The following is a 23,550-nucleotide window of genomic DNA, read 5'->3' as shown; positions in this document are numbered from 1 at the left end:
CAGCAAAGGAGGAAAGAGCAGGGGACGAAATACTGCTTAGCTACCATTGCGTTGGGGGAATGGAAACCTAGGGCCAGATCCACAATTGGTGCAAAATGATGTAGCTCCACTGATGTCAATAGGGATACCCTGATTTACACCTGCTGAGGATCTGGCCCCTGGACGAGGTCTATCAGTCAGTTGTATTTTTGCTCTATCCCTGGGCCGAGGCTCAGATACAACAGGGATGGGCGCCATGACTAAGAACCTAGATGAAGAATGACAAAGCAGGAGGAAGTTAAACCTCAAAGCTTTAGCTCTGATGGAGTTCCCACGACTCGGAGTCAGTGCTGAAGATCTCCCAGCTCTCCTGAGTGACGGAGAATAGAACAGCACACAGCACAACCAAGTAACAATACAGATCCAGTAGTCCAGGGAGTCCAGTAGAAACACCTGTAGTAATATACTGGACGCTATTTTTAATGGACTCTGGTGATTGTAGTAGGAAGAGAGCCTGAGATATAAGCCCTTGTGTCAGAGGCCTGCTGTGAGGCAGGACCCGCTCACAGAATCTGGCAACAACAGGGCTAATATTGCAAAAATACCAATTTCTAAGACGTGCTAGTTGCAAAGTACTTATGCAAACACATCCCAGTGGTACCAAAACATTCCAATATCAAAAATGGTACAAAAACATTTCCCAAGAATAACAGGAACTCACTGACCCCTCCTAAAACATAAGGTCAGGATGACAGTATGTAATAAAAATGTTTTAATCAAACCAACATGTACAAGGTAATGAGTGATAACTAGCCACATCAGGGAGCAGTAACTACAGTAACTATGTCAGGGGGGGCAGTACTAACCTGTTTGTATGAGGATATAAAGATGTATCTCAGAGGGAGTATCTTTGGGGGATGGGCAGGGATGGTGTCCCTAGCCTCTGTTTGCCAGAAGCTGGGAATGAGTGACAGGGGATGGATCACTTGATGATTCCCTGTTCTGTTCATTCCCTCTGGGGCACCTGGCATTGGTCACTGTCAGAAGACAGGACACTGGGCTAGATGGATCTTTGGTCTGACCCAGTGTGGCTGTTCTTATGTTCTTATGTCTGGCCTAGGGAGGAACAGAAAGTCCTGCCTTCACTGAGTGGTCCATTGTTACAGGCATATATGTATTGGTGGTCCGGTAAAGTCTGTGGGATACTAGTACCATGCTTCATTGACAATAAACCCAGCCTTCATCCCTTAACGGATCTTGTGGTCATTGGGTGGTTTGCTCGAGGTCTTGTGTGCCAGCTGTCTGTGTAGGGCTGGGGGTGGCACACAACCCCCCCCCACACACACACACACAGCCAAACATCTATCAACATCTAATCACAGTGATAACAAAAGCAGAGGACTGGAGTCAGGGGAGATGGATTCTTCATAAAAGTGAGGGGGTCATGGGGCCTTGCCCCCTCCATGGCCCTGCCCTGCCTCTTCCCCCGAGACCCCACTCCCCGGCCAAGCCAGAAGCCGGAGCCAGGCTGGGGAGCTGCGGACCCTCCACTGGCTCGGGGTTGGGGGGCCTGAGAGCAGTCCCCGGCCAGTGTCTCTGTTCCCTGGGCCCCTCACCTGGAGGATCTGTGGCTCCCCACAGCTGCCCGCGCGACTCTTACCCCAACTCAACTCCAGTTTTCGGCCTGGCCTGGGGGCGGGGCCTTGGGGGCCAAACAGCTTCAGCAGGGCCATGGTAAGAGCTGCCCTGGATGGGGAACCCAGGGGGTGAGGACACGGGCTGGGGTTGCTTTTGGCCCCCATCCTCACCCCGAGCATGCAGAAGGTCCATGGCTCCCCACAGCTCCCCGGGCCACTCTTACCCAGGCTGGGTTCCAGCTTCCGGCCTCGGTGGCTGATGGGACCTCGGGGGGAAGAAGGGAAGGCCCATGGCGAAAAGTGGACAGGCCCTGGCCCCTTGGCTCCCCCCGTTTCAGCGCCCCGAATTGGCGTTACAGAGCGCCCGCTCAAGAAGCTGCATTTTACGAAACAGAACAGTTTTCAGGGGCTGTTGATAGATTTTTTTTTTTAAAGATGGCTCTGACAGTGGACGTAATTTTAACGACAGCAGTGCCATCTGGTGGACAAAGGGTGTAGGTGTAGCACAAGTGACTAAGGGTGTCCTTCCGCTGCGGAGGACAAGATAAGTCAGGTACATGCAGGAGCTGCAGCTATATAGGGTTTTTATGAGACCAGCTTCGGTTGGTGAGAGAGCGCCACAGAGCTCTTCTTCGGCTGAGCGTGTCGCAGCTGAATACAGGACCAAACAGATAGTTTAGCCCAAGCAGTTAGCACATATTCTAAGGGGCCATTTGAGGTGCCGTGGCCTGTTAACTCCCTCATAGTCATAGGACGAAAGAGGGGGTTAGTGAGTTACAGATTGTTGTAATAAGCCATAAACCCAGCGTCTTTATTAAGCCCAGGCTGTCACGGAGTGTGGGGGAGTCAGGGTCCTGCACCCCCACTTCCTGCGCTTCGCCGTGACTCTCAGCCAGCCAGTAAAATGGAAGGTTTATTGGATGACAGGAACACAGTCCCAAACAGAGTGTGTAGGTACAACCAGGACCCCTCAGTCAAGTCCTTCTGGGGGACAGAGAGCTTAGACCCCAGTCCTGGGGCTCCCTCCGTTTCCCCAGCCAGCTCCAAACTGAAACCCCCTCCAGCTGTCTCACACCCCTCCCCCTGATTCCTCCTCCAGCCTTTGTCCAGTTTCCCGGGCAGAACGTGTCACCTGGCCCCAACCCCCCCCCGGGCTCTCATGTTATATGCTCAGGTATCTTCCCTCAAGGAAAGTCTCCCATCCCACACACAGTCTCAGAAAACTCCCCTGCAACATTCCCAGGTCGGTACTTCCCACTCCCTGCTGCCTCACACATGCTTTTTAGTGTCTAGCAAAGTTATGAAGTTCAGCTCCCAGGCTGGTCTTTTGAATGTGTTGTGCGGGTTTCCTTTGAGGTTGAGGACTGAGAGGTCAGATATAGAGTGATCGCTTTGTGAAAAGGGTTCACCCACGGGCAATAGTGCAGGGACTGTCTCGTTTCAACCACATAGTTGCTATTGGGGCATTTAGTGCACTGGGTGAGATACGCCACATCTTGTGATAGGCATGTGTGTCAAACCCATGGATCTTGACAGGTGTTTTGTGGAGGGTGTTGGTCATTGCAGCAGTGGAGGTATGTCTGCAGGTTTGGCGTCTGTAGTTCTGGCAGGGTCTGGTGCCGGTTTGAGTTGGTGTGTCCTGGTCTGTGGGGAGCTTGCTTCTGTTGATGAGCTTGGCGAGACTGAGGGGTTGTTTGAAGGCCAGAAGGGGAAGGGGGGTTCAGGATAAGGTCCCTATCGAGTATGACTGTAGCTGTTTGATGATACCCCATATGGGTTCCAGTGTGGGATGGTAGGTGACAACTAGGGGTGTGCAGTCAGAGTGGGTTTTATTTCTATATTGAAGCAGGTTCTCTCGGGGTATTTGAATGGCCCATTCCATGATGTGATCTACTTCTCTGGTGGAGTGTCCTTGTTTGGTGAAGGTGGTTTAGCGTGTGTTAAAATGTATATCTCGGACTTTCTCCTCGGAGCATATTCTGTGGTATCAGAGGGTCGGGCTTTAGATAACTGACTGCTCGATGTGTTTGGGGTGGTTACTGGATCTATGAAGATAGGTGTGGTGATCCGTGGGTTTCTTGTATACAGTTCTCTGTAGGGTTCCAGGATCCTTTCAAGATCCATGGTTCCTGCACATGCCAATCACCACATGTGGTGTACCTCAGCCAGTGCACTAAATGCCCCAACAACAACTATGTGGGTGAAACCAGACAATCACTACGCTCTCAAATGGACTCATTCAGGAAAATGATAAAAGAACATTTGATGAACAACTCCAGGCGATCAAGTGCTGCTTTCCATGCATCCCTGATGGATGTGTTTCTTGGTCAAATCAAAGTCTTTGTAACAGGTTTGCATATCAAGAAGTCCCATTCGCAGACTTCAGGCATGGGTGACTGTTGATATAAGTCTCAAGAATCACAGGAGCAGGAGAGGGTGGTCATGGGGAGTGGAGAACACAGGCAGGTCTAGTACTTGCTGTTACTCATTGGTAAGGTGACACATAAGAATGGCCATACTGGGTCAGACGAAAGGTCCATCTAGCTCAGTATCCTGTCTTCTGACAGTGGCCAATGCCAGGTGCCCCAGAGGGAATGAACAGAACCGGTAATCATCCAGTGATCCATCCCATGTCGTCCATTCCCAGCTTCCGGCAAACAGAGGCTAGGCACACCATTCCTGGCTAATAGCCATTGATGGACCTATCCTCCATGAACTTATCTAGTTCCTTTTTGAACCCTGTTATAATCTTGGCCTTCACAACATCCTCTGGCAAGGAGTTCCACAGGATGACTGTGCATTGTGTGAAGAAATACTTTCTTTTGTTTGTTTTAAACCTGCTGCTTATTAATTTCATTGGGTGACCCCTAGTTCATTGTTATGTGAAAGGGTAAATAACACTTCCTTATTTACTTTCTCCACACCAGTCATGATTTTATAGACCTCCATCTTATCCCCCATTAGTCGTCTCTTTTCCAAGCTGAAATGTCCCAGTCTTATTAATCTCGCCTCATATGGAAGCTGTTCCCTTTTCTGCCTAATCATTTTTGCTGCCCTTTTCTGAACCTTTTCCAATTCCAATACATCTTTTTTGAGATGGGACAACTGCATCTGCACGTGGTATTGAACATGTGGGCGTTCCATAGATTTATATAGAGGCAATATGATATTTTTCTGTCACCGCATATCCAAGTGCCTCTTAGCATCAATATTCCTTCCAAACCCAACGCTCTAAGGTCCTGAATACCGTCAGCTGTCATTGATGTCAATGTGCATTGAAAGCACTTCGCACCTTCCAGGACTGGACCCGTAGGAGATTGCCCTAGGAACATATCCACTGGGCTGCTGATGGACGTCAGCAATGGATGCAGCCACACACAGTTTAGCTGCAAGTTCAGACAAGAACAAACCGTACTGACCACTGTTTCAGTAGCCAGTTAAAACAAGTAACTCTGATTGATGCGGTGTTAAAAATACTGGCTGCTGCAGCATCCTTGTCTACACTAGGGCTCCCAACATTATTAAACACTGGTGCAGGTGCATTATGAGGCCAACTTCTGATGGAGATTGGAAGCGAGCTCACTGAAGATCGCATGGGGGTGATGGAAGTAAATTGGGAAAACAACTGGACACGATGCCAGAGGTTATATTGGCACCCTTGATTGAGGCAGTATATCTGCCAGTCATTACCCAAGTTCATAACGTGGGGTCTGGCTACATCTTTGTGCAGTAACAACAAGGAGTCTGGTGGCACCTTAAAGACTAACAGATTTATTTGGGCATAAGCTTTCGTGGGTAAAAACCTCACTTCTTCAGATGCATCCGAAGAAGTGAGGTTTTTACCCACGAAAGCTTATGCCCAAATAAATCTGTTAGTCTTTAAGGTGCCACCAGACTCCTTGTTGTTTTTGTAGATACAGACTAACACGGCTACCCCCTGATCTTTGTGCAGTGTAGCTTACTGGATTGAGCACGGGACTAAGACTCAGGTGACCTTAGTTCTAGTCTCAGCTCTGCTGGGTGATCTTGGGCAAGTCAATTTCACCTCTCTGTGCCTCAGTTTCCCCCTTTGTAAAATGGGGATGGTGATACTGACCTTCATAAAGTGCTTTGAGATCTACAGATGAAATATGTAAGAGCTTGGTATTATTATTGCTATGAGCCGAGTGAAACCTTGTTACGGGTTGAGCTAAAACCCCATTGAGATAGATAGGTGTGAACTCACCCTTCAATTAACATATCTGTAAGTATGAGCCACCAACTGAGACAAAAGGTGTGTGCGAACCTGCCCAGGAGTTTTTGGCTTAGTATTGTTTTGGGTAGGTGGGGGGAGGGGAGAAAAGAGCGAATACACCGAAACTGAGGACAGACAAGAACAGAGAGGCAGAAGCAAAAGGCAAGAAAGCCCAGCAGTAGCCCAGGTGTGACCCTGGAAAAAGCCAGTGAGAGTGTTTGGGTCTGTTGGCTTGGGGCTGAAAGCTAACAAATTGCTCTGCTTGTTCTTGGATCCTTCTAGCTAAGACACAGCGCTGTGTCTGTTCTTTGTAAATAAACAAAACTGCATCAGAGAAACACCTAGCACCTAACACTAGCTTCTACTCCCAGCTGGAACAAGCTACTAGACCGCAAACTTTTGGCTAGCTGCTCAGGCCAAAAGCAGTAACGTTATCGAGTCAGAGAATCACAGGATCAGAGGGCTAGAAGGGGACCGCAAGGGTCATCTAGTCTAACCCCCAGCCAAGACACAGGATTTGTTGTGTCTAAACCATCCAAGGCAGATGGCTCCAGCCTCCTTTTGAAAACCTCCAGTGAAGGAGCTTCCACAACCTCCCCAGGCGTCTGCTCCAGTGTCCTGCTGTTCTTAGAGTGAGGACGTTTTTCCTGAGATTTAATCTAAATCTGCTCTGCTGGAGTTTGAACCCACTGCCTCTCGCCCTGGCCTCTGTGGCGAGAGAGAACAGCTTTTCTTCATCTTTTCTATGGGAGCCTTTAAAATATTTGAAGACTGCTATCATGTCCCCCACAATCTCCGCTTCTCCAAACTAAACATACCCAGATCCGTCAGCCTTTGCTCACATGCCTTGCGTTTTGTCCCTTTGATCATCTTTGTCGCTCACCTCTGGATCCTTTCCAGTGTCTCTACATCCTTTCTCTACATTGGTGACCAAAACTGGACACAGTTCTCCAGCTGAGGCCTGACCAGATCTGAGTAGAGCAGTTCTACCACCTCCCGTGACTTGCACGTTATGCCTCTGTTCATACAACCTAAAATTGTTTCCTTTTTTTGCAACAGCATCGCGTTGCTGACCCCTACTGAGGTTGTGATCCACCACAACTCCCAGCTCTTTCTCAGCAGTGCTGCTGCCAAGCCAGTTATCCCCCAGTCTGTATTTGTGCAGTTGGTTTTTCTTCCTAATGTGTAGCACCCTACCATAGGCACCAACTTTCTCCGGTGCCGGTGGGTGCCCGTGCCCCCGCCCCTTTCCCCGCCCCCAGCCCCGCCCCAACTCCACCCTTTCCCCGCCCCTGGCCCCGCCCCAATTCCAATCCCATACCCAAAGTCCCCGCCCTAACTCAGCCCCTTCCCTGCCCCTATTGAATCCCTTCCCCAAATCCCCACCTCGGCCCCGCCTCTTCCCCCAGCGCGCCGCGTTCCCCTGCCTCCCCCCTCCCTCCCTGCCCTGCAAATCAGCTGTTTCGCGGTGCAAGCACTGGGAGGGAGGGGGGAGAAGCAGGACCCGGTGGCGTGCTCGCGGAGGAAAGCTGGAGCGGGGGGGTGGGGCGGGGCAGGGAGCTGAGCACCCACCAATTTTTTTCCGTGGGTGCTCCAGCCCCGGAGCACCCACGGAGTCGGCGCCTATGCACCCTCCATTTTACTTTGTTGAATTTCATTTTGTTGTCTATAGCCCAGTTCTCCAACGTATCAAGATCCCTCTGAATCTTAGCTCTAGCCTCCCAAGTATTGGCAACCCCCTATAGCTTTGTGCCATCTGCAAACGTGATCAGTACGCTCTCTAGTCCTACATCCAAGTCAGTAATAAAAATGATAAACAACACTGGACCCAGAACAGATCCCTGTGGAACCCCACTTGAGACCTCCCTCCAATCTGACATCATTCCATTAGTAGTTACTCTCTATGGTTGCTTAACCAATTATGTATCCACTTAATGGTAGTTCCATCCCTGCATGTCTCCAGCTTACTTATGAGATTATTATTAGTATTCCTGACAGCTGCTTTCTGAAGACCCAGGAGTAGCTGTGGCCGGGATGGCTGTTTCCATCGCAGTCTGGCCAGGGGTGAACAGCCTTTCCCTTAGGATGTACTGTCACTTAGAGAACAGGCTGCTACCCGGGGTTGCCCCCTAGCTCTGTTTAGAAGGCTGGTGCAGAACGCACCTGCCGTTCCCTGGTGTTCTCGGCTCCGCGCTGGCTGTCAGCTGGTTTCCAGCCCACTGGCCCACATTGTCCTTTGCACTGTTATCTCCTGTGGCATCCCCCACGAAGCCGAACCCTCCGCCCTGCCTGCAGCTAATTCTCCTTTGGTTTCTTGGCTCCCCTGAAGCATGAGGAGAAGAACAGCCGGAACTCCACGGTGGAGCAGCGGGTCCAGGAGCTGGAGCAGCGTTACAACGAGGCCAGCACGCTGCAGCACATCCAAGCCACGCTGCTCTACGACATGCAGGCCCAGATCCACAACATCTCCCTGCTGACTGAGTGGGCCCGGCGCAACCCCGGCTGCCTCGTTCCTGCCGAGATGAGGTCGCAGCAGGAGATGCACCATCCAGGTGATGGGGAATACCTGGGCTGGGCTGGGGGTGAGGGGCTAGAATCCAGACTAGACACCTGGTCTAGCTAGCACTAGCACTGAAAGCTGGGGCCGAATGGGCCGCAGCGTGAGCTTACAACCCCATCCTGGGTATGTACTTGAGTGGCTGGCCCGAGCTAGCGAGCTGCTGCAGTGTCACTGCTATTGGTGCCAGAGCTAGTTAGCACGATGAAAGCTAGCTCAGGTCTGGCTACATGTGTCGTAGTCACACCTCCAGTTGCAGTGCAGAGATGAGAGGGAACCTTCCCCTGTATGATGAAGAGGGGTGAAAGTCCCAAATAATTTCGATTGGCAGGAAGCCAGGCCATCTTTTTGTTATGTAGCTGTACCGTGCTCAGCACAATCGGCGATCGGGCCTGATGCCTTAAATGCTAATAGTAAAAAATAAGACTAGACTATGTCGTTGCATTTCATGGACTTTCACGCCGTTTTTAGGCCAAACGTTTCAGAATTAGATTTTGGGTGTCCAATTTGAGGCCCCCTGGGCTGGGATTGTCAGAATTACTGAGCACCTGCGGAACCGACAGGCTGCACCTGGGGCTTCATGTTCTCAGAGCCTCTGAAAAGATGACCCTGAAGTCTTCTTGATGCTGGCGATATGCCCGCACCAGGAGGCAGGTGTCCCAAGCCCCTCATGCCCAATGGGCCACAATTAGAGCTGGGCCCAAAAGGTCAATTAATTTTCATGGAAACTTTTTCTCTCTTCTTGAAATTTTCCCATTTTTTTTCATTGAAAAATGAAAGTTTTTGGTTTAAAAAAAATCATTTTGGGTACAATTTTTGAAAACCCAAACCGATTTTTTTTTTTTTTTTAGCAAAACCTGAGGTGTTTTTTTTTTTGTTTGGTTGTTTTTTTTAACCAAGAACTGAAATTTTTTTACCAAAAGGTTTTCGGTTTGTTTTTTTAGAAAAAGAGGAAAATTTCAACCAAAAATAAAAAATGCTGAGTTTGGTCGAAAACCCATTTTTCACCGAAAAGCTGTTGGGATTAAAACATTTCCGCCAGCTCCTCGCCACTGCCCTGACCTGGAGCACTCCGCTCTAGAAGTCAGGAGGACACGCTGATCTGGTTTCTCGGCCGTTCAGTTCTTGCCCTCTGTCGTAAGACTGAAAAGGACGCATGACGGTGGTTTCTGAGATGTGGATACTTATCCAGTAAGAAGCAGGCTGAACCCAATGACTTCTTCTACACACGCTGATCAACAGGCCTGATTTGTTAATGCCTTTCACCTACCAACCTGAATCCGATTTGAGCCAGTGACGTCGGGAGGAAAGGCGCATTAGTTGGTTACTGAGCCTATGAGCCAACCAGTCTAATTGTTTTCCATCATCCTTGTTTTAAATGAAGCCAGCTCTCTCAGCCTTAGATACCATGATAGCTTGGCTCCAATTCCTCTACCCACCAGGTACACATAAATAATTTCTCTTTGGAAGAATACATGGCCTGCTGGAAAAAGGAGAACTGGTGCTGGTGGTAATGCCCTCACTGGGCAGCAGAAACTAGACCCAGGGTGTCTCCCCTGTGAGATTTCCTTACATGCTATTCTCACAGGGTTCCCTTTAGCAGCGTTGCCGGATCAGCTGGCCAGAAATAGTCCAATGGAACTCAGAGACCAGTCCCCAAACAGTGGCCTTGATTGGGTGCTTCTCCATTCTGTCCCCACTTCCCACAGCCAATGGGAGACCTCAAAGCAAATGGGCAATCTAATTGGTGGCTTGGAATGTTGAAACGCCCATTCCTCCTTTCCCAATGTACTTTCATTGGTTGCCAGAGTTGTGACCTCATCCCTCGCTCTTCCCGCATGGAAAAAAAATGGCAATTTACTTTTTATAACCCTTTCAATTCCACAAACTGGGCAATGCTTCTGGTTTGGTATTAGGGTCAGCTGGGGTTTGGGCTGGTGTAGCATGGATAAGAGGAAGTTTATCTCTGGTTTATCTCTCTCATTAGTCCCCTGCTCCTTCCGCCTTTCTCCGCAAAGCTCTTTAGAGAATTTGTGTGGGTGGGAATTGTTCTCACTGATGAGCTTCCTCAGCTTTCACTCAGTCTTTCCTCAGGCAAACCCTCTTTGGGTATGTCAACACTGGAGTGTAGACACGGGCTCTGACACAACTTGTGTCCCAACCCCCTAGCGGGAGGCAGGGGTGCTGGAATTGGGGGGTTGGGGGCCATGGCCCTCCTGCTTTTTACCAGCCATAAGGATGAGCGACAGGTGGGAGGGGACAGGGCCTTGGCGGGGGAAGGGGCGGTGTGAGGAGGGGGGCCTCAGAGGAAGGGACAGTGTGAGGGTGGGGTCTCGGAGAAGGGGCAGCACAGGGGTGGAGGCTCAGGGAAAAGGGATGGTATGGGGGAGGGGCCTTGGGGGAAGGGACGGTGCAAGGTTGGGGCCTCAGGGGGAAGGGGTGGCACAGGGGGTGGGGCCACGGTTTGGGCGCCGGTGGTCCCCCCCGCTGTTAGGAAGCTTCCGCCGCCCCGAGGTGTGACTAAGGATGCTAGGGTTTGGCCACGTGTCCGTACACCTTTAAGCTAAGAGTATCAAAGCCTAGCAATGTAAGGTGCATTATGGGAGGTTTGACATCTTTCTCTGAAGCCTCCAGCGCTGGCCACCTTTGGAGAATGGAAACAGGGACTCGATCATTTGCTCCCAGTGTCGGAAGGGAAGAGCCCAGCAGAACTTTGGGCTCAGCAAAACTCTTACCATTACCACCTTCACTTAAACGGCAAAGAAGCTTTAATTTAAAAACAAAGAGCGTGTCATTCTAACGAGTGCATGGAGGTCTGCGCTAGTCGAGATGGGCCTGAGCTGTGAATTTTATATCCAAAATCAGCTGTGAATCCAATCTGCCCAAGCGCAGGGGTTTCCACTTCCAGCTCAGAGACAGTTCCTAGCCACACAGTTCTGGTTAGCATCCAGATTTAGTCCAAATGTCCTGAAATTGTGGTTGAGTGTGGCTCCAGGGTTCTGGTTCAAACTCGCTTCCCCTGTGCTCTGTGCAATGGATAGAGGTTTGTCTGTGAAAATCAGTCTTGCCCCCATTTTAAGATGCCCCAATGGATAAAATAAAATGAAATAAATGCCAAGGAACTACCCCTCAGTCCATGAGGAATCCCAGAACTTACATTTTGCCAGAGTAAAACGGAGCTCAGACCTCAAAAGTCTTAAGCTCTGATCTACATCCGGAACTCAACATTTTTGGTTGAGTTCAGCCGAACAAGTCCTCCCTTCTATGAGCTGACTATTAAACCGTGTCTCTCTGTTTCCTGTCTTAGACGTGAAGCACGCAAAGAACTGCCCGATAGACTGTGCTTCCATTTACTACAACGGGATCCGGAGGTCTGGGGTCTACAGCATTATGCCCTCTGTCGGTGGGATGCCAATAGAAGTGCTGTGTGAAATGGACACGGAAGGTATAGTAAGACGCGACCGCATGCCTGAACGTCTTTTCTCACAAGGCTGAGGCAGGGCCCAAGGCACAACTTCAGACTTCTATGTACTCTGGATATGTACCTAGAGCACACAGCACCCTAGTACGTTACGTACCAGGCACCAGCTTCCTCGTAGAGATAGTCTCACCTACTGGAGTTCTGGAAGACCAGCTATAGGAACCCCAGTTGAAGTGTCTCATTGAGCTGCAGTGGTGGAGCCAGTGCTTCTAGCCCCCAGGACCTATTCAAGCAAGGATGCATTCTCCATCTTGGTGCAGCCCGTGCTGGAAGAGCTCATGGTGTTTGTGCTCTTGGAGTCTAGTGCCTGGGTTAAACGGGGGAAGGACAGTGTCACACTTTCAGGGTAACTGCACCTGTATTTCCTGTCTGGTTTCAGGCTTCCAGGCATCATCTTTCCTGGGCAGAAACCTGTATCTCTCTTCCCCCTGACCAGGGTTTTTAAGGCTGTACCTGTTCTTAAACAGCAAACACCTGTCAGGAATGATCTAGTTATTACTTCGCCCTGCTTGAGTGCAGGGGACTGGACTCGATGACCTATCGAGGTCCCTTCCAGTCCTACGCTTCTATGATTCTATTATTATATACACTGGCATATCCCCAGCAAGCCAGACTGCCGCAGGGTCAGCCCCTGTGCATTGCTTTCTCTCAGCGGACAATGGCAGTGTTTTTACCAATGGGCACACAGTTCTTCCCTGCAGGGTACATTTATTTTAAGGACAGAAAAGAATACCGAAAAAACATATAAAACAATAAAAGTCTCTGCACACGTACTAAACACTCATGCACCAGGACTCACCCATCAGTCTTACAGGGCCCTAGTAGGCCAAAGACTTTCCAAGCTTTCAGCAAGGGTTGGGGTTCTCCTAAAGCCCAAGATCTGTCTGCTTGTTGAATCAAAAGGAAGACCCCAAATCCCCCCAAACTCAGCCTTTATATCTCAAGTTCTTTCTTTGCCCCGACCTCTCTGCTGGGATTGGCCTAAACCAGTATATACAAACCACCCCAGGAGAATATGTCTCTGGAGCTGCGTACAATCTCCGAGACTGTCGTAACCGCTCCCCACTGTTTTCAGTCCCTGGCGGAGCTGCGGTAGCCCTTCGCCTAGGGAGTTGCATGCAGTCCCGGGCCCACAATGATCCATAAACCATTCATAAACTGAGAATCTTAGAAATGTAGGGCTGGAAGGGACCTTGAGAGGTCATCAAATCCAGTCCCCTGTGCAGGGCAGAGGGACCAAGTAAACCTAGACCATCCCTGTCAGGGATTTGTCCAAACTGTTTTTAAAACAACGTCAGTGATGGGGATCCCACAACCTCTCTGGGAAGCCTGTTCCAGAGCTTAATTACCCCTACAGTTAGAAAGCTTTTCCTAATATCGAACCTAAATCTCCTTTGCTGCAGATTCAGCCCTGATTCTTTTCCTACCTTCAGTGGGCATGGAGAACGACTGATCATCTCCACTTTACAACAGACCTTCCCGTATTTGAAGACTGTTACCAGGTCCGCCCCCCCAGTCTTCTTTTCTCAAGACTAAACAGGCCCAGTTTTTTTAACCTTTCCTCATGGGTCAGATTCTCTAAACCAGTGATCATTTTAGTTGCGCTTCTCTGGACTCTCTCCAGTTTGTCCACATCTTTCTTTAAGATTGGCCTGCAGAATTGGACACAGTACTGAAGCTGAGTAGAGCCGGGACAGTTGCCTCCTGTGTCTTACATACAGGGCCGGATTAACGCAGGGGCTTTAGGGGCTGCAGGCCAGGGCGCCGGGTTAAGGAGGGCCCCGGCACAGCAGAGCTCAGGCAGGCTGCCTGCATGCCGTGGCCCCACGCCGTTCCCGGAAGCGGACGGCTGCTGGCACGTCTCTGCAGCCCCTAGAGGGGGTGGGGAGGTGGCTCCATGCGCTGCCTCTGCCCCCAGCACTGTTCCCATAGCTCCCATTGGCTGGTTCCTGGCCAATGGGAGCTGCAGGGGCGGTACTTGCGGGGGCAGGCAGCGCACAGAGACACGCTGTCTCCTCCCCCCAGGAGCACTCAAAGATGTTTCAGCAGCCAGCCGCTTCCGGGAGCGGCGTGGGGCCACGGCATGCAGGCAGCCTGCCTGAGCCCTGCTGTGCCGCCGGCCTGGAGCTGCTTGTGATAAGTGCCTCCCGGCTGGAGCCTGCACCTCGCATCCACTCCTGTACCTCAACCCTCTGCCCCGGGTCAGAATCCCCTCCTGCACCAAACTCCCTCCCAGAGCCTGTACCCCTCACCCTCTCCTGCACCCCGACACTCTGCCCCAGCCTGGAGCCCCCTCCTGCACCAAACTCCCTCCCAGAGCATGCACCCCTCACCCTCTCCTGCACCCCGACACTCTGCCCCAGCCTGGAGCCCCCTCTTGCACCAAACTCCCTCCCAGAGCCTGCACCCCTCACCCGCTCCTGCACCCCGACACTCTGGCCCAGCCTGGAGCCCCCTCCTGCACCAAACTCCCTCCCAGAGCCTGCACCCCTCACCCTCTCCTGCACCCCGACACTCTGGCCCAGCCTGGAGCCCCCTCCTGCACCAAACTCCCTCCCGGAAAGAAACTAATATAACAGCTGTTCTAAGGTAAGACATAGGCTATTTTGAATTAACTTGACTATATTCTACGTGTTTTAAGACTGAAATGTAACCACAAAATGGCTTTATGTTAATTAAAAGGCAAGTTTAAGTATAGTGTTAATAGCCTCAATGCCATAATCGTGATCATTTTGTTTTAAATTAGGAAAAAGACTTGTATACAGGGCCCCACAAAATCTAATAGCCCCGGGCCCACAGGAGAGTCAATCGGCCCTGCTTACATGTGACACTCCTGTTAACACACCCCAGAATGATATTAGCCTTTCTCACAACTGCATCACATTGTTACTCATATTCAGTGTGTGACCCATTACAGTATCTCCAAGAAAACCCGCATGTGGTCGCTGTATCTGTCCTAGACAGCACAGTCTCACCCATTAGTGACTCAGAGGTAAGCAGAAAGGCCACCATTGGTAGCAGGGCCGGCTCCAGCATTTCTGCCGCCCCAAGCAAAAAAAAAGAAAAAAAAAGCCACGATCGGCAGCGGCAGTTCAGCGACAGGTCCTTTGCTCCTAGAGGGAGTGAGGGACCTGCTGCCCCCAAATTGCTGCAGGTGCCGCCCCTCTCCCTTGGCCGCCCCAAGCACCTGCTTGTTAAGCTGGTGCCTGGAGCTGGCCCTGATTGGTAGCCATTGGAGACCCCTCCTTTAAGCTGCCGTGATTGGACTGTTACCACACCGAGATTCTCTAGATGAGACACATGCTTCATGCAATGTGGTTTCTGCTACATGCATATCTGCAGTGCTGTAGAACCAATCCATAATAATACCAACACGCTGGAATCTCCAGTATATTTCAATCATTCTTTCTTTAAATTTATCAGCTTGATTCTGCCCTGGGTTATGCCAGCGTAAATGAGGAGTAACTCTGTTGCCGTCAGAACTGGTGTAGGACAGATCAGACTCAATCTCTGTGATCTATAAGCCTCTCCACTGATACACATCGCAGAGTTATCTCGGCTGCAGAACCAGCAGAATAGCTTTCCTCTGGGGACTGGGGGGGGCAAGGGATGAAGACGGGCAAAGTTAGTTGAAGGTATCTCTGCAAGCAGGCCAGTCGGCCAATGTCAGTATAAGGTGGAGCTGAGTCAAGGTTCTGGCTCAGGGTGATGTTGGCTTCCTCACTAAGGCCGCTAATCGGAGACTCAAACCAGCGTCGCCTCTCTCCCCTTGGCAGGTGGAGGTTGGACCGTCATCCAGCGGCGGCAGGACGGCTCGGTCAACTTCACCCGGACGTGGAACGAGTACAAAGACGGCTTTGGGGATTTAAACAGCGAGTTCTGGCTGGGTAACGAGAACATTCACAAGATGACGAACCAAGGGGACTACTCGCTCCGCATTGATTTGGAAGACTGGAACAACAAGCACAAGCATGCCTTCTACCAGATCTTCAGGTAGGAGGGCACGGTGCCCTTCCCTGGGTTCCTGCTGCAGGCAAAGGGCCATCTTCTGCAAGGCCTTTGCGCCTGGAAATCCCACTGGAATCGGTGGAAGTTTGGGGCCCAGAAGGCTTGTGGGATTGGCCCCAAGTTCTGGTTAGTTCCTGGTCTATTTGCTTGATTCCCATAACAAATGCCATGGAGGGTAAGGCCTCACTTCCTGGTCAGGTGTGTGTCGTTTTGGCTTAGGAACATACTGTAGAAACACAGTGGATCAGACCAGGGCCATCCATGCTGATGTCCAGTTTCCAATAGTGACCAGCCCCAGAGGCATTCCAGGAAGGGGCAAGAATCCACCTAGTGGACAAGTATGGAATAACTGGCCCAGAGGGGAAGTTTCTACCTGACCCTCGCCAGGGGGCGCCTCCATTGCCGTGGGGAGGTGTGATGCACAGACCTACACAGCTAGCTCTGCTTGGGCTAGCACCTGAAAATAGCAGGGTGGCTGCCCTGTGACAGATACTAGCTCAAACAGCGCTAGTGCGTGCATGCCCGCCGAAGCTGGAAATCACACCTCCTGAGCGCCGTGCCGACATTACCCTGGGGGTTAATTTATGCCCCGAAGCCGAGGCAGCTCATGCTTTTTTGGTAGCAGGTCCACCCATCTCTGGTGCATGGAGCTGTTCCAAAGTCTATTGGAGTCATTGGAAAGACTCCATTTGACCTTAGTGAGTAGGGTTGCCAACGTTCTAATTCCAGGAAACCGAACACCCTTGCCCCGCCCACTGCCCCCCTTCCTTGAGGCCCCGCCCCTGCCCCTTCCCAAGGCCCTGCCCCCAGCTCATTCCATCCCCCCTCCCTCCGTCACTTGCTCTCCCCCACCCTCTCTCACGTGCTCATTTTCACTGCAAGGCCCAAACAGGCATATTTCTTGTTTTGACAGATGTACTATGCTAAGTTCAGGTTTTATTTGTTACAGGACGCTAGAGTTGGCAGCAAAATAGTCAAAAAGGGTCATTTAAAAAAAATTAAATTTCACAAAGGTTTTCATGATTCTTTCCCTCCCCTCTTCCCATTTTTCGTAACCAGCTCCATGTTTTTTGTTCGCTAAAGTTACTGTAATTTTGTGTGTGGAATTAGGACCGTACATTATCACAGCTGCACTGGGTCCATTAAAGACCCACTCCTGAAGCCCAAATACAAATCCGTAGAGCACAACCACAGAAATGCACCTCTCCAGCTTCCTATATAAATAAATCTGTAGAAACTGACTCCCACATCTAGCATGCAGATACACACGTGTATCCATGTGTACACATCTAGCATGCACTAACACATGTACTTACACATGATTTAATATTACAATTGTTGTTTAGTGCCTAGAGACCCCAACTAAGATCAGGGCTCCAGGGTGGTAGGTGCTGGACATACACATAAAAACAGAGAATCTGCAACGAAGAGTTTATAATGTCGCTAGACAAAGGTGGGGAGAAATGTATGATACGTCGGCTCTTCTGCAAGTCGAGAACACTTTTGCAGAAAGAATACATTGCTTTCAGAGTTCACTTCTCTTTAAAAAACTCGTTGTGAAATGAATACACACATATTTTATGTCATCCATTTTATTTGTGCACAAGCAAAAGGAATAAAAGTCAAAGAGTTAGGTTGCAACTTGTATTGACACAGTTATACACACCTGCGGCAATACACGCACCTCCCTACGCAAAGACACACAGTCTCTTACACACATACAATGCCTGCATTCACACACTTGCCTACACGGAGACACTTTTTCATACACTTTCCCAGGGGCTGCCTAAATCACCCAGCCGGGAAGGGAGGAGGATGGGCTGGAGGGGAAAAGAGGAAGGTGGGGGTGGAGGAACGAGGATGGGGAGGGAAAGAGGCCAAGGATGAGAACAGGGTGGGGGTAAGAGAGGGCAGTGAAGGAGAGAGGATGGGGGGTGGGAGAGGCAGAAGGCTACAGCTGCATGAGGACGTGGGGGACACAGGGAATGCATAGGGACATAATGGGAGTGCACCAGTGTGTGGAGGTGAATGGGGTGCAGGGCTGTGGGGGGTGAGGGACATGGGGGTGGCAGCAATGGGAGGCGGAGAGGATGGGTGGGTGTGGGGGGCAGGACAGGATGGAACGGGGGAGGGATGCAGTGAGGGGGATGGAGGCGTGGGGGATGGGACGGGGAGGGATGCAGTGAGGGGGATGGGGGCGTGGGGGATGGGACGGGGAGGGATGCAGTGACGGGGGATAGGGATGCAGCCCCATTCCCAGCACTCGGAGATGGGGATACACGTACCTGGAACTCCTGGGTGCCAGCAATGGGGCGACAGACAGACCGCGGTTGGCCGCAGCTCGAGCCCAGCCATATGAGAAGCGCAAGGAGAAGAGGCCGGGCAGCAGTGGGAGAGGCATGTGCCACACGACCCCTCAACTGCCGCCTGCTGAGCGCTCGCGAGTCGTGCTAGTTCCTCCCCTGCCCTGACCCAGCCAATAGGAGCTCGCCTGTGGGCGGGGGGTGGGGCGGGGCAGCACGCAAACCCCCCTGGCCGCCCCTAAGGCCAGGAGCCAGACATGCCGGCGGCTTCCCAACCCCAGAGCCGCCAGGATCCCTTTCTGACCAGGTGTTCCGGTCCAAAACCGGACACCCTGTGGGGGTGTCAGGCCAGATCCAGAGCCCTTAGAAACCTCCATCCTCAGTGATGTAACTGTGGGTGTTCTCATTCGTTCCATCTAGTTGAGGGCATGTTAGTCCTCCCAATAATTCTATAATTCTACTCAAAGCGGGTTTTTCCTAGTTAACTTACAATGTTCTCTGCTTAAGCATGTCAGAGCTCCCAGGGAGGGTCATCTAGACAAGCCCAGAGGCTGAGATATTTAAAATGAGCTGGTGGTAAACTGGAAAAACAAAACCCTTAGAAAAAGACGGATGAATCTGCTCAGCAGTTGATTCCCCACTCTATCCCCTCGGTCCCAAGGGGATAATCCAAGAGATTCCAACTCAGTCGAAGAGAAGAACAGGGCGTCAGCTCTACAAAGAAGCAGAACAACATTATTAGAGGGACTCTGTCTAAAGAACAGCAAAAACAGCACTGGGCCATAGTCCTTGATCATGGCTTTAGGTTCTCAGGCCACCCACCCCAAGCCTCTGAGAAGTAGGCTTGAATTAAACCAGGGCTGAATCACGTCTTCCCCAAGGGAGAGAAGGGGTTGGGCCCAGAACTGGCAAGATGCAGTTACACTGAGCATACCCAGCCTAGATAACTGGATGCAGACGGATGCGCTGCAAGAATAAAGCTTGCAATGCCCAGCTTGGAAAGGAGCCATAGAAACCCCCAGGAGACAATCCAGCCTGTTTCCTCTTGTTTGCAGCATTGAGGATGAGGCAAACGATTACCGCCTGCATGTGGATGGCTTCAGTGGGACAGTAGAGGATTCATTTGCCTGGTACCACAACAAGAGGAGTTTCAGCACGCCCGACACGGGGAACATCTGTGCCGAGATCTCCCACGGAGGCTGGTGGTATCATCAGTGCTTCTTCTCCAACCTCAATGGAGTGTACTACAAGGTACGGTGGCCGCGTAAGGACATAGGCATTGCTACACCATGTGTGAGGCTGCATGGAGCCTGTTGTTCATCATATAATAGCAGCTCCTCTTTGCCTGCCCAACCACAGCTCTACAGGGCTCTACCGCATTGCTTCGAGATACCTTGATTTCCTGGAAAGACATTGCTGGAATTATTAATAATATTTGAAGTTATTAATATTAATATGAGAAACCATCAAACACTAATGTAACCATAAATTTCTTTATTAAATCCCAAGGCCAAATGGTACAATTGCACCACGTACAATTGCTCTAAACATGCCTAACTAATAAGGAAGGCTAAGATTTTGTCATGCATATTTTTAGTAACAGTCAAGGACAGGTCACGGGCAATAAAGAAAAATTCATGGAAGCCCATGAGCTGTCCATGACTGTTACTAAAAATATGTGTGACAAAATGGGGAGCTGCCGTTTCCCCCCCCCCCCCCCCCCGGCCGTCTGCAGCAGCTGGGAGCTGCAGGGCGGCTGGGCCCCCTGAGTTCCGAGCCGTGGTGGGCAGCGGGAGGACCCTGCAGCTCCTAGCCACCGAGGGCTGAAGTCGCGGAGATCCCTGGAAGTCACGGATTCCGTGACAATACATCCAAAAAGTAACAAAACATTTATAAGCATTTGATCAAGATACTTACAAACGGGCGAAAGCCAGCAGTGCTTAGACCCATGTTGGTCGGCTCCAACGTGGTCCGGCAGGAATTAGCAAAGAACCCTTTAAGAGTTTACTTCTTATACCCTTTGACAAAAACGTGATGTCGTTGCCAATTACTGACTTCAGGTAAAAACAGTCCGAGACAGTTCATCTAAATCCAGATAATATTTACAACCTCCTTTCTCCCAAAGTCTTTTCTCCTTATTGCTTCCCCTCCTTCCGGCTGACCGGCAGCTCTTTCATTACACCTGGGTTCACATAGGAAATACCTCTGGTATGTGGGGTGGGAAGGTCTATGTTGACTCCTTTGAAGAGACATTCTCTTTGTCTTATTGAAAACCGTCTGCAGTCACCCCATCCGGCAGAGGCCTGCTTTTTAGACATTTCTCCTTATTTCATCAGCTAGTCTTTGAACGATTCATCCTCCCTACTTTATTTCTTTTGGCCTTATAATTCATTATTTTTAAGGCCTTCCTTCTACTTGCTAGTCAGGGCCTCTTGCTACAACATATATACATATTTCTTTAACCCAACTCAAGCTAACTCTAATCCTAATTTGTTTTGTCCTACAGACATAGTAGAAAATAGAACTTTCTTCTGCATCCAGGCAACCTCACCCTTTCTCTTGGGTAGATGGGCCTGTGCCCACTGGAAGGGAGGGAAATCCCGGCTGAATTCTGTTCATGCAGATTTCGTGCCTGAGTGTTTTCATTGCTGATCCTGTAAATAGATTATCATCCAGTGGAAACAATCCAGGTTGAACAATCTTGAATGCCAATTTCCAGGACTTCAATGTCTGGTGGGAGATATGCCAGGGAGTGTTTGTACGGTGCTGGATGCACTGCCGGCACTAGTAAAGAGCAGCAACTCCCCCATGGCTGAAGCAGCAGGGGTCCCTAAGATATATACTCCCCAGTGCATTGGAGGTTCTGGTTTCAAATGACTAGTCTGCCACTTCTGAGTGTCTCCTGTGCCTCACGTTCTCCTTCTCTCTGTCACAGGGGGGCAGGTACTCCACAAAAAACCGCAAGATCCTGGGGCCAGACGGCATTGTGTGGTACACGTGGAAAGACACTGATTACTACTCCCTGAAGAAAGTCACCATGATGATCCGTCCGCGCACCTTCCGACCCCATCTCTCCCCATGAAGGGACCGAGGACGTTTCTCCTCTCAGCTGATCTCCAGCTCCAGAAAGGGAGGGACGGGAGTGGCTTGTTATAGCTGGAGATGGACTGACTCCGGAGACCACAGAGGCCCCAAAATATCATCCTGCTTCTGCCTTTGGGGCAGGGTCGAGAGAATGAAGACAAAGAAAGAAAGAAAGAGAAAGAAAGAAAGAAAAGCCTTCAATGTGTGGTTAAATGGTGAAGCCCTGTGTTACCAAGGCCAGTTTGAGCGAAATCTTACTGTTCAACGCTCTCCTAGACTGGACCTACCAAAGGCTGAGAACAGGCCAAAGATGGAAGATTGTGGTCCAAGAGAATCACATTTTTTAGGGGAATTATTTAAATGTTTTTAAACTTTTCATGAGATACTGCCATGTAGTGACTTCAGGGACTGCAGCGCTGCCCTCTGCTGGAGGAATGCTGGATTTGCTTGCATGCCATATGACAGTGCCCTTGGCTGGCTGGGCTCGTGGAGCTGCCCCTTCGGCTTCTCAGGTGTGTCGGCCCAAATCCAGATGCCACCCTTTGATGGCTCTGGATGGATTCAGGCCTGGATTGTTGGCTGGAGACCCCAGATGCTCTTGGTGTGAGCTCAAGAACGAACGATGACCTAGGGGGAAGCTCTAGGGGGACTCACACAATCTACTGGCTTGGGTGTATGTTTATCACTGCCCTCTAGTGGTACACAATGGCCCTACTCTGCTATAAAGACAGACCTCTCTGCTTGACAGAGCTCCGCTATTTCCTTATGGAAGAGAGACTTGCCTGGGTTTGGAGCTGAAAGTCCGTCATGCATCCCACTGCCTCCGTAATGCATGGGGCCGTGCTTTCATCTCCCCTGGGGAGAGCTGGGACGGCTGCCTCCTGGGGCCCAGTTCCTGCTATCGTTTGTTTGTACACAGCACACAGAGAACTGTATGTTAGACAGGGTGGGGGGAAGTTTTGCTAATGTCCCCCCAGCCAGTGCTGCCCTCGGTGTCTGGCACCCTGACCTTCTGTAGCTGAGTTTCCTCAGGGATTTGCACCACAAATAAAACAGACATCAAAAGCCTCCCAGTGCTGCCATTTCAAAGTGGCTGTCCCTTCTCGGGGAAGAGAACATGTGGTGAGGGGGGTTTCTATTTTCCTCAAAGGCAGCCTGCTGGGGAAGGGGGTGGGGTGGCGGGGATTGGGTTTGTGCTCACTCTCATAATTTCGTGGTGGGTAAAGACGGGGGCACATGGAGACTGGCCCTTTAAATACCTGCGGGCTAAGGGAAAGCACCTGGGCTTTATAAAAGAGGGAATCCTGCAGGGGGCTGCTCCCTGTGGACCATGCGCCCAGCCCCGAGAGGTAAGGGAAAGGATTCCCAGGACCTGCAAGACCCATAACCAGGGGGAAGGGTTTGGGTCTGAAAGCCAGAGCTTGAGAAAAGTGTGCTGAGATTTTTATTTACTTAATAACAGAGTCTGGCTGGCAGGTCTCTGTTGAGGTGTTTTTTGGGGGGGAAGCTGTTACCCTTTAGGCGTATGGGGGTGAAGGCTGGAAGTGATTTCTGGGTGGCTTTTCCTTGGGCCGATGTTGGCCCAGGGTTCAGGCACTTGGCTGATGCAATGGTTTCCACCACAGGAAATGCAGTAGGGCTGGGTGCATTGGGAAGGAAAGGGCAGGATGGGGTTAAACAGAAGGGGGAGGGAGGGTGGCAGGAAAGAAGGGCTTAACAAAGGAGTGGGGTTGTGGACCCACATTCTGGCAGAGGCTCCTAGGTAAGGTGCCTCAGAGCTCGCCTGTCCCCCCTCCCCCGTTCAAGGATGCTCTCCCCCTCTGCTGCCCGACCTGCCTGCTGCTTGAAGCTGAGATGACAATATTTGGAGAGGCTGTGATTAGACAAATGGATTCGCTCTGTCACTGCAGGCCCTTTGGAAGAAAGAATGAAGGTTAGGGGTTGATCACTGTCTGTGAAAGAGATGTTCCTAGGAACCAACACATAACAACCGGTGACTGGGAGGAGTGGTAGATACGCTGGAGGGTAGGGATAGGATACAGAGGGATCTAGACAAATTAGAGGATTGGGCCAAAAGAAACCTGATGAGGTTCATCAAGGACAAGGGCAGAGTCCTGCACTTAGGATGGAAGAATCCCATGCACTGCTACAGACTAGGGACTGAATGGCTAGGCAGCAGTTCTGCAGAAAAGGACCTAAGGGTTACAGTGGACGAGAAGCTGGATATGAGTCGACAGTGTGAAAGGCTAACGGCATTTTGGGCTGTA

The 23,550-nt window shown here is 50.8% G+C and overlaps 1 protein-coding gene across 1 annotated transcript; it reads left to right on the top strand.

The window, feature by feature from the left end:
* The first annotated feature begins 765 nt into the window (after nucleotides 1–765).
* LOC101945783 (angiopoietin-related protein 7-like) lies at nucleotides 766–22,345 on the top strand. Its single transcript, XM_065587286.1, has 6 exons — nucleotides 766–774; nucleotides 8,180–8,402; nucleotides 11,715–11,852; nucleotides 15,665–15,881; nucleotides 19,255–19,450; nucleotides 21,135–22,345. The coding sequence occupies exons 1-6, from the start codon at nucleotides 766–768 to the stop codon at nucleotides 21,279–21,281; spliced, it is 930 nt and encodes a 309-aa protein (XP_065443358.1). The 3' UTR covers nucleotides 21,282–22,345.
* The last annotated feature ends 1,205 nt before the right edge of the window (nucleotides 22,346–23,550 follow it).

This window comes from Chrysemys picta, chromosome 3 (genome assembly GCF_011386835.1).
Source record: "Chrysemys picta bellii isolate R12L10 chromosome 3, ASM1138683v2, whole genome shotgun sequence".
Taxonomy (NCBI): domain Eukaryota; kingdom Metazoa; phylum Chordata; order Testudines; family Emydidae; genus Chrysemys; species Chrysemys picta.
The sequence above is the reverse complement of the archived record's forward strand: the minus strand, read 5'-3'. Positions and strand labels throughout refer to the sequence as shown.

What these genes read in the sequence shown, in the direction of transcription:
- LOC101945783 (XM_065587286.1), top strand. An exon ending in GTGTGAAATGGACACGGAAG is followed by an intron (nt 11,853 to 15,664) that starts GTATAGTAAGAC and finishes TCCCCTTGGCAG; the next exon opens with GTGGAGGTTGGACCGTCATC. An exon ending in GCCTTCTACCAGATCTTCAG is followed by an intron (nt 15,882 to 19,254) that starts GTAGGAGGGCAC and finishes TCTTGTTTGCAG; the next exon opens with CATTGAGGATGAGGCAAACG.